This window comes from Salvelinus sp. IW2-2015, linkage group LG14 (assembly GCF_002910315.2).
Source record: "Salvelinus sp. IW2-2015 linkage group LG14, ASM291031v2, whole genome shotgun sequence".
NCBI lineage: Eukaryota > Metazoa > Chordata > Actinopteri > Salmoniformes > Salmonidae > Salvelinus > Salvelinus sp. IW2-2015.
This window is the reverse complement of record NC_036854.1, coordinates 34828174-34847427: the sequence shown is the minus strand read 5'-3', so window position 1 is coordinate 34847427 and position 19254 is coordinate 34828174. Positions and strand designations below refer to the sequence as shown.

The 19254-nt window shown below is 44.1% G+C and overlaps 1 protein-coding gene across 1 annotated transcript in view; it reads left to right on the top strand.

Annotated features, from left to right (window-relative positions):
- sema5a (sema domain, seven thrombospondin repeats (type 1 and type 1-like), transmembrane domain (TM) and short cytoplasmic domain, (semaphorin) 5A) overlaps positions 1–19254 on the top strand; it is a 221921-nt gene that overhangs the window by 155330 nt on the left and 47337 nt on the right. The window contains 3 exon segments of the mRNA XM_024000082.3: positions 5562–5743; positions 6117–6260; positions 16758–16905. Of these exon segments, the coding sequence (XP_023855850.1) occupies positions 5562–5743; positions 6117–6260; positions 16758–16905 (474 nt within the window).

Sequence of the window (19254 nt, the reverse complement as noted above, 5' to 3'; positions counted from 1 at the left end):
GAGACTCTTCGGGTAGGCTCGCTTAATATAAATGTCGCCAGAGATGCGGGAAAGAGGAGTCTGTTGGGTGAATATGTAAAACAAAAAAAGTACAGGTTTTGTTTCTGCAGGAGACGCGGGAGACCCATGGCACAGCGGTCTAAGGCACTGCATCTCACTACAGACACCCTGGGGCGAATCCAGGCTGTATCACAACCGGCCGTGATTGGGAGTCTCATAGGTCGGAGCACAATTGGCCCAGTGTYGTCCGGGTTTGGGCGGTGTAGGCCATCATTGTAAATAAGAATTTGTTCTTMACTGACTTGCCTAGTTAAATAAAGGTAAAATAAATAAAACATTTGTGAATGAAGTCAATTGGGGGTTCTGATGGAAAGGRGCAAGTGTGCTGAGCAATGGAGCAAATGTTAGTGCAGGGGTGGCAGTCCATTTTGCACCGGATCTGACTGTAAAATTGTGTTCCTCAAAGGAGGTGTGTAGGGGTAGACTTCTTGTAGTAAAAGCAGAAATTAAAAACAGGGGTTTTGTCCTAATAAATGTGTATGCGCCTCACAAAGGGAGCGAGAGGGTGTYGTTTGGGTGTCTTAGACAGGAAGTCTCACAGGTAGCGCATGAGGAGATACTGGTGGTCGGCGGKGACTGGAATTGTACGATAGATTTTATGAAAGATAGAAATGGGGARGAGCATCATTCAGGCTCAGTGGGGGTGTTAAGCAACATCATTAAGCAGTTTGACCTGGTGGATGTTTAGAGATCTAGACATCCCAACACAAGRCAGTATACATGGGTGAAGGTCTTTGGGACCTAGGGTGAAAGTAGCCAGACTAGATCAGAGCAATAGGCTGTTGGRCACTACCATTCTCCCGGTGGGTTTTTCGGATCACCACATAACCGTGGCTCGGCTGTCTATTTAACCAGGGCCTCTGTAGGCATCCTATTGGAAGTTTAATGTAAAGCTTTTACAAGATGACAGTTTTTGCTCAGGTTTCCAGACTTTTTGGGAAAGTTGTGGGCAGCACAGAGAGGAGTCTGAGTCAATGATGGGATGTGGGAAAAGTCCAAATTCAGCTTTTCTGTCAACAGTATACAGCTCTCTCATCCTCAGCGGCTAGGAGAGTATTGGGGGAACTCGAGCGTAGTATCAGTGGAGTGGAGGTAGAGCTGGTGGGGCAAGGCAATGTAGGCCTCCAGGCTAATTTAGCTGAATTACGTAGGGACCTTGGCAGTTTTTTCAAGGTTAAAGCAAAGGGAGCACTTGTAAGAGCTAGGTTCTCCATGCTCCCAGCTCCTTCTTCTTTGGTTTGGAAAGACAGAGCGGTGAAGCCAAGGGTATGCATTGTCTGCGGCTGTCGGATGAGCGGGTGACCTCTGTGGTGGGGAAGATGCGGGAGTGGACTGTGGAGTTTGCAGAGGGTTGTGAAGGGCTTAACATTTTGGGGGTGTACCTGGGCCCACAGAGGTGGGTCAAGAAGAACTGGGAGTGGCTTTCACAGGCAGTGGTGTCAAGACTGGCCAGGTGGCTCCTGTCCCAAGTGTCATATAGCGGGAGGGTGCTGATAATCAACAACCTGGCAGCATGTGGTATAAACTGGCTGTCCTCAACCCCCCCTGCCGGTCTGATCGAAGATCTGCAATGCAAGCTGGTGGATTTTTTCTGGTCAGGCCATCACTGTCACTCCACGAAGGAGGACAGGGCCTGGTGGAACTGGAGAGCAGGGTGGCTGCATTCCGACTATAGGCGTCGCAGAGACTGCTGTACCATACTGAGGTCGGATGGAGAGAACCAGCATGCGTGCTGCTGAGGAGAGCTGGTGGATTAGGGTTGGACTGGCAGCTCTTCCTTATGAGGCTGGAGAGGCTGAGTACAGCAGGTCTCTCAGATTTTTTTCTCTGCGGTTCTGAGGGCCTGGCAGCTGCTAAGGACCACACGAGAAGGGGGTGTGGAGCCTGGGCTGTCGRTGTGGGAGGAGCCTATCTTMCACAATTCAGTCATCCTTTTGAGATCGGTTCAATCGGCCATCCTGCAGAAGCGACTGATGGCAGCGGGTTTACTAAGGCTCGGTGACCTACGGCTGCTGGGGGAGGAGGAGTGGAAAACCCCGGAAGTTCTGGCACAACAAAAAGGACTAAYATCTCTTAGGCTGTAGATATTCCAGACCACGTATTCACCCTGCACACCCTAATTGACAAACAAACAAACCAAAACAAAGGCAAAGTTTTCTCATGCTTTATTGATTTCAAAAAAGCCTTTGACTCAATTTGGCATGAGGGTCTGCTATACAAATTGATTGAAAGTGGTGTTGGGGGAAAAACATACAACATTATAAAATCCATGTACACACACGCATTTCTTTCCACAGGGCCATGTGGTGAGACAGGGATGCAGCTTAAGCCCCACCCTCTTCAAGATATATATCAATGAATTGGCGACGGCACTATAACAGTCTGCAGCACCCGGCCTCACCCTACTAGAATCTGAAGTCAAATGTCTACTGTTTGCTGATGATCTGGTGCTTCTGTCCCCAACCAAGGAGGGCTCACAGCAGCACCTAGATCTTCTGCACAGATTCTGCCAGACTTGTGCCATGACAGTAAATCTCAGTAAGACAAAAATAATGGTGTTCCAAAAATGGTCCAGTTGCCAGGACCACAAATACAAATACCATCTAGACACCGTTCCCCTAGAGCACACAAAAAACGATACATACCTCGACCTAAACATCAGCGCCACAGGTAACTTCCACAAAGCTGTGAACAATCTGAGACACAGGTCTGCTCACCAACCAAGAATTCACAAAATGGGACAAATACCAAATTGAGACTCTGCATGCAGAATTCTGTAAAAATATCCTCTGTGTACAACGTAAAACACCAACTAATGCATGCAGAGCAGTTTTAGGCCGAAACCCGCTAATTATCAAAATCTAGAAAAGAGACGTTTTCAATTCCACAACCACCTAAAAGGAAGCGATTTCCAAACCTTCCATAACAAAGCCATCACTTACAGAGAAATTAACCTGGAGAAGAGTCCCCTAAGCAAACACAAACAGACCCCACAGAGCCCCAGGACAGCAACACAATTAGACCCAACTAATCATGAGAAAACAAAAATATTACTTGACACATTAGAAAGAAAAAAACAGAGCAAACTAGAATGCTATTTGGCCCTAAACAGAGAGTACACAGTGGCAGAATACCTGACCACTGTGACTGACCCAATCTTAAGGAAATCTGACTGTGTACAGACTCAGTGAGCATAGCCTTGCAATTGAGAAAGGCCGCCGTAGGCAGACCTGGCTCTCAAGAGAAGACAGGCTATGTGCACACTGTCCACAAAATGAGGTGGAAACAGCTGCACTTCCTAACCTCCTGCCAAATRTATGACCATATTAGAGACACATATTTCCCTCAGATTACACAGATCCACAAAGAATTTGAAAACAAACAAATACCACAGTGTGCCATCACAGTAGCAATATTTGTGACCTGATTCCACAAGAAACGGGCAACCAGTGAAGAACAAACACCATTGTAAATACAACATATATTTATGTGTATTTATTTTCCCTTTTGTACTTTAATTATTTGCACATTGTTACAACACTGTATATAGACTTAATATTCTGTGAGTGAAATGTTTACTGTTAATTTTTATTGTTTATTTCACTTTTGTTTATTATATATTTCACTCGCTTTGGCAATGTTAACATATATTTCCCATGCCAATAAAGCCCTTGAATTGAATTGATTCCTGGAGGAGGTCCAGGAGGCACTGACTGAGCCGGTAAGGGGGGGGTGTTTGAGCGGCCAAGGGGGGAGGGGCCACCAATGTTTCCGCCACTGCAGGTGACGGCAGAGACTGGGGACTGGCAAGGGGGATGGAGGACTTGTTGGATTTTAACACTCCGAGCCTCTGAGGAGGTGGGAGGTAAAGCCTTCTACAAGCTCTGCATTAAGGTGAGGAACATTAGGAGCCTAACAGGAGTAAAGGCACATCAGTGGCAGAGGGTATGTGGGGTGGAGAGTATGGTGGGTTTTAGATGGAGGGGGCTCTACAAACTCCCAGTACCAAAGAGGTCAGGGGACCTCCAGTGGAGGGTTCTACATGGAGCCTGACCACTAGTAGCTGGTTGGCACGGGTCGACTCGGGAGTCGGACAGGGGTGTCCTTTCTGTGTCATGAGTGAAACTGTATCGTGTGTTTTTTGTGTGTTCAGGTTAATGCCATTAATGTCTCTGTTGTAATGTCTGTGWGAGAGGGGCCCAGGTACCCGAATAAGGAAAAGGCCTAATATGTGTTGTTGAATTTTCTGTTTGCTCAGGCAAAGTTGGCTATTTGGCTAACAAGGAGAAACAGGGTCAAAGGTGGGGGGATAACAGACCCTTTACTAGTATTTAATGGGATGGTCTCTGCGTGCCTTAGGGTTGAATTTGAGTTCTATAAAATGATAAAAAGTGTGTAGATGTTTAAGGAGATATGGTGTGTTTCGCTGGGGAAGATGGGTTGGATATACGATTGTAGAAGTAGTTAGGTTATGGTTATTGAGATGTATGATGTTGTTTTGTGTCGTGGGGTAGAGGGCAAGGTGAGTATACAGCACAAGGGATATTTGTTTTTTAAAGGTGGGTGGGGGTGGGTGAGGTTTTAATGAATGAAGGAATGTATCATTAAAGAAAGAGCAAAAGTCAAAGGTGGTCTCTCTGCTCTGTCTTCGGCCCTTTACTCTGTCTCCTCTCTCTCTCTCTCTCTCTCCCCTTCTTCCTCTCTCTGCTCTCTCTCTCTCTGCTCCCCCTCTCTCTCTGTATTATCTCTCTCCATTCACGAGAGTATGTTTCTCTCATTGAGATGTCTTCCAATTTAGACCGTCGACTGGGTTCAGTTAGCAATAAGAAAAGGGCAGACGCTATTTCAGTTCCCGCCAAAGCAGTGACACATCAAGCCTTCTCTCTCCTGTTGTTAAAATGCTCTTAGCATTTTTTAAATTAGCCGGAAATGTAACCATTACATGGCTCATATCACCTGTGGTTTTGAATGTCACACCATTTCTTTCCAGTTAGCCCGTACGGCYGGGCCGTCATTTGTAATACATTACTATCGAAATTCTGCACTGTTTTCTGGTTTATACAAATGGACATTTGTATATGAGTAACTATGTGTGTGTATGTGAATATTTATTTCTCTCTCTCATCATTCATCATCCATTTCCCAGCTAAAGTACGTGTTTTGTCCCTTGTGGATTATACTTTTTAAAAAATCACACTATCTTTTTATTTATATATCTCGTTATTTGGATCTCAGAGTGTCCATATCTACATATCTGTAGTGACTACATTATTATTTATTACCCTTGTGGATATACCGTACATGAGTATATGGTTTAGTCAAACTTCCTGTTTGTGTATAGTTATCTCTCCCTCCATCCGCCTCAACTTTCTCCCCCCATTCCAACTCCCTCCCTGTATTCCATCTCTCTCCATCTCTCTCCCCCTCTATCCTTCGTTCTTTTCTATTTACCTCCAACATAGTTCTAAGTATTTTCTTCCTCCTCTCTGTATTTTCCCCAGGTGCGTAATGTGACGGTGGATGGAGGGTTTGGGTCCTGGTCAGGCTGGGGGGCCTGTAGCAATACTGATGGGGGCAGTGCTGGGTCCTGTCTGTGTCGGACCAGGGCGTGTGATAACCCCACACCCCAGTGTGGGGGTCAGTCCTGTCATGGACTCAACGTGGAGGTGGCCAACTGCTCCAGGTATATGACTTTCTGTCTGTCTGTCTGTCTGTCTGTCTGTCTGTCTGTCTGTCTGTCTGTCTGTCTGTCTGTCTGTCTGTCTGTCTGTCTGTCTGTCTGTCTGTCTGTCTGTCTGTCTGTCTGTCTGTCTGTCTGTCTGTCTGTCTGTCTGTCTGTCTGTCTGTCTGTCTGTCTGTCTTTTCATTTGTATTTGTCAATCTGCCCTTTTCTCACAAAGACACCACAAGCTTTCAGTTCATGTTATGGATAATACATGAAATAGAGTATATATTTCATTCGACAACAGAAACATTTTCCCAATAGCAAGCATTCTATCTTTCTCCACCGCCTCTCTCGTTGTGTGTGTAACCCTGAGGTCTGTGTTTCTCTATAGGAATGGCGCGTGGACCCCCTGGACTCTGTGGGCTCCCTGCAGTACCAGCTGTGGCATTGGCTTCCAGGTCCGCCAGAGGTCCTGCAGCAACCCCACTCCGCGCCACGGAGGACGAGTGTGTGTGGGGCAGAACCGAGAGGAGAGGTACAGGACTCACACACATAAATTCATACACATGTACCTACGCACATAGCCACTTACACTCAACAGTAAATCCACAAAAKATCACCTCACACAGTCCCCTTGCTGGTGTGAGTGTCACAGAAGTCTTGAGTTCTTCATCTAGCCAGTCATACATTCTAATGTAAAATGTATGGCTGGAAGAAATTACTCGCTGTTGTCATAATCACTTCTGTCCGACTCTGACAGCCAATTAAGAGAGAGAGGGATGTTTCTGAGCCTGGTAATTATCTGAGCTCCAAACAGACGAGGGAAGCTGCATTCCTTCTGAAGCTCTGGATCCTCTGCTTTGGTCTGGAATAATCACCTCCAAAAAATATGTTTTGAAGGTTTCTAAGCAACCGATGTGGCCCTCTGAAATATGGGATTTGCAGAGAAAGAARGTGAGAGAAGAAAAATAAAAGCGAGAGAACATGAAACAGTGCAGGTAGAGAAGGTCAACACGTCTACAGGTTGTTTGAAGTGAAACTTCTTTACCTGAAACTTTACAACAAAGTAAATAATAATATGAGAATAACTTCAGACAGATTCCTTAGTGTCTGGGTACTTTGTTCCTCTATATGTCATTTTTACATGGTCCATTTCATCATAATGAAGCATTGGGGACTTGGGCATTCTTTATATGAGACTCCAGGTTCTTTTAGCTACCCAGACATCATGCTGCTAATTTCATTGACCACCTCTGAAGGGGGGGAAAGAGGGAGGGGGATAGATAGAGAGAGAGAGACACACACACACCGAGAGCATGAGCTCCTGAGGTCTCCTGAAAAAATATAGAATTAGAGTTGGATGAATGTAGATAAACTTACATTTTTTCGCAAGGACTAATACAGGATACTAACCTCAACACCTTCAATCCAAATCACAATTCCACACCGAAAACCTTGATTTAAGACAAAATGACCTGAATGGACTATTCCTACCAAGGACTATCAAGAAAAAAACTTCTAACAAACCAAAACCTGCAGAGGAAACACAGCGGAACCTGGAAATACCATCTGCAACAACACTGAGTGAGTAAAGTTCAGTCTGAACCTACTTCTGAAGGCTAAAAGTAAAAGACAATAATCTCGAGGGAATTGTGTTATGTAAAGCTTAATAAATAATGCTACAAAGTACCAAGCTGCTAGGAAAGAAACTGAACTGATCAATTATCACTGAAGTGTGAAGTGAGAGGAGTGAAAACTCTTGAGCCTAACAATGGCAGGAGAGTTCCCCAGCTCCCCCACCCACCCAAATGTAGAGGCCTTTGAAGCCCMCATGGCTTATCCCTGTCCAGAGGTTATTAGAATACAGTACCCCGGGGATATTAAAAATACACTGCAAGGAATAAGTACAAAAAAGCTCTTCAAGGACAATCCAGGACACTATTTGCTGACTGCTACAAAGAGGGGAACGTAAGCAACTTAATTTTCCACACAGACCATCCCCTGGCATGGCACAGTGCTACAAAGGCACACTAGCCCTATGTCAAGAGACTGCAGTCTGAGAGAGCTGGCTGCTCTACGGACTGAGGTGAGAGAACTTAGAGGCACACATGGCACTGATTGAAGAGTTGAGAAAGCTGAGGTGTGACAGAGAAGCCAGCAGAACAGCCCGCCCCAGACCCCGACTCCAACACAACAATGGGACAGACAACACAGGACCCACCAACCCAACAGACCCCACCCCCTCCTAACAGCCCCCCTGTCAGCTCCCCTGATTGCTGTCTTGACAACCCCAACACATCCACTGAGAACATACAAAAGCTAGAGATTGTGCTCCTCATTGACTCAAATGGCAAATACATTCAAGTGGATAAACTTTTTCACAAACACAAAGTGGCTAAGCTCTGGTGACCAAACACTAGGCATGCCCTGGAGCTGTTGTCAGGGGACAGACTAGGGTCCCCAGCCACATCATAATTCACATTGACACAAATGACCTGAGAGCGCAGCAGGAAAGGGTGGCCACAGCACTCAAGGGAGTGATTGRAAAAACATCTTCCACTTTCCCCAAAGCACAAGTGGTTATCTCCACCCTGCTACCACAAAAATATKTTCACCCTGCCACCATACAGCATGTGAATGCAAGCATTTCACAAGACTGTGCCTCAAAACCTAATGCATACGTGGCCCACCACTCCACCCTGGACTTTACGACCAGGTCTACCTCTACAAGGCAGCCATCTCATTGTTTGCCAGGACCCTGAAGGACGACACCCTCAATCGTAGCTCCAGCACCTCACACAGGAGCAACAGAGCAATGGACACCCCTCCTAGACCAGCGAGACACCCTCGCAGACCTGCAAGACCCCGCCCTGAAGGACCTGCACTGAGACAACCCATGCCAAGAGGAACTACACCCAGAACACAGCATCACCAGCCACACCCCAACCAGCTAAGACCACCCCTGGCCACACTCTATATAGGCCCCCCCATATCAGACCTATGCTCCTTCTGCCCACCCCATGCCCCCCGCCCCTCGGCAAGGAACTCAAAATGACAGCAGGACATATGCCCAAGCCGTGAGCAGAGCAACAGGCCCAAACCCCAGTATTACACCCGCCCATATCCCATCCTGCGACCTAAGAGGTATGTATCAGATGCTCAACATGCTCTGCTCACACCWACTGTGATGGTCCSGGCCTAAACCACACAAAAACAACACCAGACACTATGGAACACAAAGCTTTTACTATCTCATCCTGGAATATACAAGGTCTAAGGTCATCTGTCTTTGGCCTAAAGAGCAGGAACACAGACTTCATCAAAGAAATTGGAAATACAGACATTGTCATCCTACAAGACACATGGTATAGAGGAGATGGACCCACTGATTGCCCTCTAGGTTACAGAGAGCTGGTAGTCCACCAATCTACCAGGTGGGAAACAGGGAAGATATTCAGGGGATATGCTAATTTGRTATAGAGCAAACCTAACCCACTCTATTAAATTAGTCAAAACAGGAACATTTTGCATCTGGCTAGAAATGAAAAAGGGAATTATCTAATCAGAGAAAAATGTCCACATGTGTGCTACCTATATCCCCCCCACTAGAATCCCCATATTTTAACGATGACAGCTTCTCCATCCTAGAGGGGGAGATCAACCATTTCCAGGCCCAGGGACATGTACTAGTCTGTGGCGACCTAAATGCCAGAACTGTACAAGAACCTGACACCCTCAGCACACGGGGACAAACACCTACCTGGAGGTGACAACCTTCCCTCCCCCATATGCCCCCCTAGACACAACTACGACAACATAACCAACAAAAACAGGTCACAACTCCTACAGCTCTGTCGGACGCTGGGTATGTTCATAGTCAATGGTAGGCTTCAAGGGGACTCCTATGGTAGGTACACACATACAGTTGAAGTCGGAAGTTTACATACACCTTAGCCAAATACATTTATACTCAGTTTTTCACAATTCCTGACATTTCATCCTAGTAACAATTCCCTGTCTTTGGTCAGTTAGGATCACCACTTTATTTTAAGAATGTGAAATGTCAGAATAAAGGTAGAGAGAATGATTTATTTCAGCTTTTATTTCTTTCATCACATTCCCAGTGGGTCAGAAGTTTACATACACTCAATTAGTATTTGGTAGCATTGCCTTGAAATTCTTCATAACTCTTGGTCAAACGTCGGGTAGCCTTCCACAACGCTTGACTCCCACATGTGAGTGTTGCTCAGCTCTGGCATGCTGTGAATTCCGCCTCTCCGTGAGATAAGAGATATCTCTTGGGTATAAGCTGCATCATGTTCCTATACTGCCCATTCCCTTGCTCGCACACGCTTTTTCAATTCTGCCACAGCAGATTTTCTATGGGATTGAGGTCAGGGCTGTTGGATGGCACTCCAATACTTGACTTTGTTGTCCTTAAGCCATTTTACCACAACTTTGGAAGTATGCTTGGGGTCATTGTCCATTGGAAGACCCATTTGCAACCAAGCTTTAAACTTCCTACTGATGTCTTGAGATGTTGCTTCAATATATCCACATAATTTCCTTTCTCATGATGCCATCTTTTTGTGAGTGGCACCAGTCCTCCTGCAGCAAAGCCACCCCACAAACATGATGCAAGCCACCCCCTTGCTTCACGGTTGGGATGGTGTTCTCGGCTTGCAAGCTTCCCCCTTTTTCCTCCAAACATAATGATGGTCATATGAACAAACAGTTCTATTTTTGTTTCATCAGACCAGAGGACATTTCTCCAAAAAGTACGATCTTTGTTCCCTATTGTGCAAACCGTAGTCTGGCTTTTTTAATGGCGCTTTTGGAGCAGTGGCTTTCTTCCTTGCTGAGCGGCTTTTCAGTTATGTCGATATAGGACTCGTTTTACTGTGGATATAGATACTTTTGTACCTGTTCCCTCCAGCATCTTCACAAGGTCCTCTGCTGTTGTTCTGGGATTGAATTCAACTTTTCGCACCAAAGTAGGTTCATCTCTAGGAGACAGAACACGTCTCCTTCCTGAGCGGTATCACGGCTGCGTGGTCCCATGGTGTTTATACTTGCGTACTTTGTTTTTGTACAGATGAACCTTCAGGCATTTGGAAATTGCTCCCAAGGATAAACCAGACTTGTGGAGGTCACAATTTTATTCAGAGGTCTTGGCTGATTTATTTTCTTTTTCCCTTGATGTCAAGCAAGAGGCAGTGAGTTGAAGGTAGGCCTTGAAATACATCCACAGGTACACCTCCAATTGACTCAAATGATGTCAATTAGCCTATCAGAAGCTCTTAAAGCCATGACATTCCCCAAGCTGTTTAAAGGCACAGTCAACTTAGTGTATGTAAACTTCTGACCCACTGGAATTTGGATGTAGTGAATTATAAGTGAAATAATCTGTCTGTAAACAATTGTTGGAAAATGACTTGTGTCATGCACAAAGTAGATGTCCTAACCGACTTGCCAAAACTATAGTTTGTTTAACAAGAAATTTGTGGATGGTGAATAACGAGTTTTAATGACTCCAACCTAAGTGTATGTAAACTTCCGACTTCAACTGTAGCTCATCTCTTGGCAGTAGTACTGTAAACTACTTTATCACTGATCTCTGATGTGTAACTCTGTGTTGTTGTATGTGCCGAATTGCTCTGCTTTATCTTGGCCAGGTCGCAGTTGCAAATGAGAACTTGTTCTCAACTAGCCTACCTGGTTAAATAAAGGTGAAATAAAATTTAAACAAATAAATCTCAACCCAGAGTCTCTTAGAGCGTGCACAGTCCACTGACACCCCTATCAGATCATAGCAAAATCACACACTACTTGACAGAGTTTTGCTCGGTCATGAGGCATCAAAGACAAAGGAACTGAAAAATATTAAGAAATGCTATAGATGGAAGGAGAGTAGTGTGGAAATCTACCAAAAAACAATAAGGCAACAACGAATTCAATCCCTTCTAGACAATTTCCTGGACAGAATGTTTCACTATAATAGTGAAGGTGTAAATCTAACAGTAGAAAACCTAAACAGTATATTTGACCTCTCAGCTTCCCTATTAAATCTAAAAATTTCAAACAGACAACCTTAGAAAATGAAACAACAATGACAAATGGTTTGATGAAGAATGCAAAAAGCTAAGAAAGAAATTGAGAAACCTATCCAACCAAAAAATTTGAGACCCACACAACCTGAGCCTACGGCTTTACTATGGTGAATCACTAAAACAATACAGAAATACACTACGGAAAATGAAGGAACAGCACGTTAGAAATCAGCTCAATGTAATTGAAGAATCCATAGAATCTAACCACTTCTGCGAAGCTGGTCCTGGGGCTGTTCACAAAGACAAACAAACCCCACAGAGCCCCTGGACAGCAACACAATTAGACCTATCCAAATCATGAGAAAACAAGAAGATAATTACTCGACATATTGGAAAGAATGTTGTCAGTGAAAATGTATGGATTAAAAAGTACATTATTTTCTTTAGGAATGTAGTACAAGTAAAAGTTGTCAAAAATATAAATAGTTAAGTACAGATGCCCCAAAAAACGTCTTAAGTAGTACTTTAAATAGTCTTTACTTAAGTACTTTACTCCATTGATGACATGATTGGCTGTTGCATGCAATTTGAATGGCGTTTGAATTGCTTYATGTATCAGCAAAGGTGCTTTAGATGATRTCACTTGCAACTTGCATCTGCAACAGAAATTGTGTCCAAATTGCTTCGTGTGTCACAGGCTTAAGGCATTTCTGTATGAGACAGTAGAACAATTTGTTCTCAGTCAACTTACCTGGTAAAATAAGAGTAAAATAAAAAWATAAAAAAATAATTTTAMAAATGTGACCGTGAGAAAAATGGAAAGAAAGTGTGAAAAAAACAGAGCTGTAAATGACTGAAGAGTTTCCATGGTGACTGAAGCAAGTTTTCAAGGTGAAAAAGAGACTGTAGATTTATAATTTGTTCGAGTGCACTCATAACTATGACTACCCTGCCCCCTCCATCTCTCTCTCTCTCCCTCAGTCTTTCACTCCTTGACCCTCTCTCCCTCTGCTTCTTTCATACTACCTGCTCAGCCAATAAAACACCTTGAACAGTAGAGCTGTGAGAATGAGAGAATCCATCAGGGTCCTATAGTAGGGCTTGGTGGCTTTAAACACTGTGGAGGGAGACACGTGTTAATGGATGAAATATGCTGTATCACTCTGATCTTGCAGGGGAGAAGGATCTGTCTGTCCCAAAAGAGTAGGTTTTCTTGATTCTGCTCATGCTCTGTCCACTTTCTCGCTCTCTGTCCGCTCTCTCTCTCTCTCTCTCTCTCTCTCTCTCTGTCTTTCGCTTTCTGTCTCACACACACATTCTCTCAATTTAAAGTCTCTCTCTGTACTCTATCTATCTATCTATCTATCTATCTATCTATCTATCTATCTATCTATCTATCTATCTATCTATCTATCTATCTATCTATCTATCATCTATCTATCTATCTATCTATCTATTTCCTCTCATATTTGTCCTAATTGAATTTTTTTCTTGACTTGTTAAAGGCATGTAGTGATTCCCACCGAATGCAAATACAGATGTACAGAACAAATGGTGTGGATGTAGACTCGGCTATACGTTGGACCACTTTGATTTTGGGAGTGCGCGCTCCCTTTAATGCTAGGAATAGCGTGGAGGGTTTTTCTGCTGTGGCTATAGAGCCTCCTTTAATAGATATTAATCTCAGATGTACATGCACACTTTATTTATAAAGCCTGATGGCTGTAGTTCGAGCTAAAGTATAGCRTCAAAATACGGTGCAGAGCGTTCGGTTTTCTTGCTGGGGGGGCAGGGAGACCCCCAGCTCCTCTAAAATTATTGACAACTCTGTGCTGTTTTCAAGGGATTGTTTAATGTTAACACTATTTGGTTTTAATATCATCACCTCTTGAAGGGCATAGTCAGAACTACACATTTCCCATTATTCCATGCAAAACAATTGCACACATTTAGCTTTATCATCAGTTACACAGCAAGTAACTACATGCTTTTCATAATCAGTAAGCATCAATTGATTATGTCATTTTAGATACGTGAGGGTAGCCTCACGATATCTCTCAATATTGGCCACCATTAATTGAATATTTGAGTGATATAAAATAAACGTTAACTATACCTGACAAGTATGAGTGGTTTAGGTTCATTTCCCATCCTTTGTGGGCTCTGTCTGTCAAGCAGCGAAGAACRTATTTGCCAATGTACTGTTAGCTGATGTTTACTTTGCAAGCTACCGGCAGAAGCTTTGTACAGTTGGCTAAACATAGTGATAAGTAGAGGTAATGTACTTTTTTCTCCAACCACAGAGGTCTACCCAGCGAAGTTAGCGAACAATAAAATKATCCTGTTTTCAATTTTTTTTTAAAGAGTATTTAATAACGATTGCACTTTGTCATTATAGGGTATTGTGTGTTAGAGAGTATTGTAAAAAAAAATATTCAGGCTTTAACACAACAAAATGTGGAATAAGTCAAGGGGTATGAATACTTTCTGAAGGTGTAAAGGTGTAAAGCTCGCCGCCATTGGACTCTGGAGCAGTGGAAACGCGTTCCGTGGAGGGATGAATCACGCTTCAACATCTGGCATTCTGACGGACGAATCTGGGTTTGGCGCATACCAGGAGAGCGCTACCTGCCCCAATGTATAGTGCCAACTGTCAAGTTTGGCGGGGGTGGAATATTAGTCTGGGGCTGTTTTTCATGGTTCGGGCTAGGCCCCTTAGTTCCAGTGAAGGGAAATATTAATGCTACAGCATTCAATAACATTCTAGATGATTCTGTGCTTCCAAMTTTGTGGCAACAGTTTGGGGAAGGCCCTTTGCTGTTTCAGCATGACARTGCCCCCATGCACAAAGGTCCATACAACAATGGTTTGTCGAGATCAGTGTGGAAGAACTTGACTGGCCTGCACAAAGCCCTGACCTAAACCCCATCGAACACCTTTGGGATGAACTCCATATTATTGGAATGAGACGTTTGACAAGCAGGTGTTCACATACTTTTGGTCATGTAGTGTATATATCAATGATGAAAAGTCACTCTTCACACCCAACTGTCTGAGTACCTGGCCAGGGGCATCCCAGCAGTTTGTCCTTGTTTGCTAGCCGTAGGAAGAGAAACAGTTATAAAAACCAATCAGTCAATGCCATGGGGCAGAAGTCTGGCTGGCTAATGCTCAGCTTTATGTACCTTATGCTTGCATCCCCCTCAGCACATGTCCACTGTATTCCCCTGCTTACTCAGCTCCTATAGGCAAATTATTAGTACCATTTTCTTCTTGAATTCCTCCCCAGTTTTACTGAGGGAGGGGGAGGACGTTGCATTTTACAAAGGCTAATCTAATCAGTGAGCAGAACAATTTGCATGGCTGGATTGACGATGAGTTTAGCGAAGCTCTAAATCTATTTACTATGGATCTGGCTTAGGTCTGACTCCTCCATTCTGAGGCTCAGCAGGGGACCCTGCAGATCAATGCTAATATCGCTACCATTTGCATTATATCCCATTTACACCCATTCTCTTCCTCCCTCGCTTCATTTCTCTCCCTTTCTCTCTCCCACTCTCTTTCTTTCTCTTTCTCTTTCTCATTTTTTCCTGCAATCGGTGCTTCTCTCCTTCTCCCGTTCTACTTTCCTCTCGCTCTCTTTTTCTTTCTCGCTCTGTCATCTCTCGCTCTATCTCTCTCTTTTTCTCCCCTTTCCTCAGCCGAATCTCAGGCACTTTAATGTAAATAGGTTTATAGAAAAACAGAGTAATGCACCAATGTTTTCCTATTTCAACTTTTCATTGCGCTCCAAAAAGCAACATAATATACACTAAGTATAGCAAACAAGAGGAACCTCCCCAGCCTGAATTCGTTGGGGCATGGACTCTACAAGGTGGCCCATTTTGACTCCAATTCTTCCCACAGAGTTGTGTCAAGTTGGCTGGATGCCCTTTGGGTGGTGGACCATTCTTAATACTCACAGGAAACTGTTGAGTGTGAAAAACCAAGCAGCGTTACAGTTCTTGACACAAACTGGTGTGCCTGGTACCTACTACCATACCCCGTTTTCTTTTGTGTGCCACGTTTCAATTGTCTCAAGGCTTAAAAATGGTTCTTTAACCTGTATCCTCCCCTTCATCTACACTGATTGAATTGGATTTAACAAGTGACATCAATAAGGGATCATAGCTTTCACCTGGATTCACCTGGCCAGTCTATGTCATGGAAAGGGCAGTTCTTAATGTGCTGTTATATGTATAGGCAGATATAACAAGGCCTATCTCTTTCTCTCTGAGTCAAATCTCAGACACGATGAAGTAAGGGAAATCTGCGTGAGTCACCATCACCAAAGTTTTTATCCAACATAAAATGTTTTTCATGGTTACACAAACACTGCTGGAGTTGTAGTTTGTGTAAGTATATGGGCCATAATAAGACTATCAATAGCGTCACGTTATTGGCTAATGAACGTCACTAATTAACCTATGGAGCAGTACAGTAATAATTAAATATTGTAATTAAACATGATTTATGAGTCTGTGTGGCTTTTTCAAAGGCAGCACCATTAAAATATGTGGAATATGCATGTAGACTCATTAACTTGTTAACATTGGTCTGTAAGTCTGTCTTTCTGTCTGTCTTTGGACTGTACAGAAGTGCTCTATAGTTAGTCATTGTCTTATGGCATCAGTAGCTCCAACTCCTTAAAAGCTATGTTGGTTCGCTGCCTTAGCTCGCGGTCTAAAATATGGTAAGGTTTTCAGAAGCCCAGTGTCCCTCTTTTATAATTGTAGTGTTGTGTATCATGTAAAAAATACCACTTATTTACAACCAACCATTCCAAAGACAGACTGACTCAGGGATACTATTGGGCAAAGTAAAGACCTCAGATTGCACATGGCCCCCAGCACTCCCATAGCCTCTCTGTGTGTACTTGTATTCTCACAAACACACTCACAAACACACACACACTCATCCGCCGTGGTCTTTGTCCTTCCTAGGTATTGTAATGAGCACCTGCCCTGCCCGCCTCATGTCTATTGGTCGGCCTGGTCGGCATGGGAACGCTGCACGGTGCCCTGCGGAGGCGGCATCCAATCACGTCGCAGGACCTGCGAGAACGGCAACGAGTGCCCTGGATGTGCCCAGGTATGTCACACACACACAAAACCAGATCTGGGCTGCACTTCCATAGCAGAAAGACCTTGAACTTCTTAACCATCTAAACTGTAACATTGAACTTTAAGGGTCAACCCCTCCAAAATCCCCTAGTATTTATATTCAGCCATGGCACTTAACATGTTGTTAAGAACAGCAGATACATGACCAATGCTAACCATTAACATGTAACACTAAATCACCCCCCTATATGGTCTTACACTATATTCCCTCAACTGAATACACAATAAAATACACAAGTACATGTTAGATTGCTAATCACTTTTATTAGTCTATCTACTGTATGCTGACAACAAATGAATATAAAAAAAATACGATTTTATTGTATTTTTGCCACCATCTATAAATGTTACCAACTGCATATGATATCCTAGTGCTGAGTAATGAAGTCCAAGGCTGGGTGATGCAAGAGGGATGTAATGGCACGTTGTGTATGTCAGCTACGCTGGTGTCCTCTTGGGTGTCAGGAGGATGACGAGACTGTCATGTTATTTTAACACTATTTACAAACCCACTCCTCCCTCCATCCACRGGCCTGGTAGAAATAGAAAGGAAGACACATGACCATGAGATTCCTTTACAGTTGAAATGGATTAGTGAGTAGGGGTCAGAGAGAGTCACATGATAAGCAGTAACAGATGTGTAAGTGTGTGAGTGTCAGATGTACTGACTATAGACACTTTTATAAAGATAGCACCATGGTCTCTATATGGGTCAAATGATTAGAGAGTTACATCTTACAAATGTTTCACTGTGCACTGGCAACCCATTTCAGAGCTATATAAATATATACTGTTGCATTATAGCGTTCCATAGCAACCATATCTACTGTTGCATTCCATAGCAACCACATCAGGAGCTGGTAATGACGCATGACTAATGTAATATTGCTGGCAAGCTGAAAGTAGCAACTTACAACCCACAGCAAAGTAGTAACATATCTKATAATGTTCTGTGATTAACCTAACTAAGCACAGATAACCCTTTAACAACTGAGAGAGCTGACCTCCCATACCTTAACACTCTAACTGTAATGAAGCATGACTGATATCCCATAAAACAACTGAGAAAACGGCAGGGCCACACACGCATACACAGCAGCACTATCTTTTCACTACCCTGGTGGGTGTCTGTTCACACACACACTCTCTGAGTCCAACGATGTTGATGATGAAGAATGCTCCTGTTGTGGATGGGGGGTAGGGGTGGGTTAGCGCAATTGCYGCTTGTGCCACTTCATGTGGTTGTGGGGGCCGATGTAGGAGCTGAGAAACGTGTGTTGGGAGTCGGATGGCGTTGTCCCAGCTGCGCGTTGGTGTCTTTGGCTGCATCTCTCGCATCTCCTATGTAAGATGCTGTCTTCTAGGGTTTTCAGGCTAGAGGGATGGATGTTACAGTGCTTCAGCAGGTACTCTGACCTCCAGCAGAGCGCTTGTCTGCACTTAGCTGGCCTTAGAGAAATCGGCGGGGGAGGCAGTGTTCAGGCATCGGTCAACTTGGTGTTGGTGAGGATATCGTTATGGGGTACTCTGTTCTCCCAGGTTAGCCCTAAGATGCATTGTAGGCATCTGATTTGAAACTGTTTCCAAGATGTTTATGTGTTGCCTATATGGGGTCCAGGTTTCTGAGCCATAAAGCAGGTGGAGACACATTGTATACTGCCACTTTGGTATGGGTCTTGAGGTTTCTGATGTGAAAGGCTTCCAAGATGTTTATGTGTTGCCTATATCGGGTCCAGGTCTCTCAGCCATAAAGCAGGTGGAGACACATTGTATACTGCCACTTTGGTATGGGTCTTGAGGTTTACATTTTCCAAAACCCTGGCCCCGAGTCGTCCGATGGAAGCAGAGACTTGATCATCTAGGGAACATGCCAGAGAGAGGACAGCACCAAGGTAGGTGAAATAAGGTTCATCTTTGAGGAGAACACCACCAGTGATGAAAGAAGGGAGTGGGGGGGGAATGCAGATGAGAGTTGTGCACTTATTTCTGTCTTTTGGGTATTGTCTTGGAGGTCGACAGGTGGAGGAGACCGGGTTGAAGGTGCGTTGCATGGATTCTGGGGTATGAGCCAGACGTGAATTCAAAGATCTGTTTGGGTTCTGTTTTTTGTGTGGGCTTGAAGATGTTTCCATCCAGACGGTACTGTAGCTRGATTCCGCCGGTTGAGCCAAGGGAGTTGTTTGACAGGCTTGTAACTGCAGAAATGGAACATGTTAAACATTACCTGGAGCCAGAACACAGCCTTGCTTGACCCCAACCTCTACGCTAAAGGGCTCTGATTAATGCCCACCAAGCACCACTCTGGCGTGCATTCCTT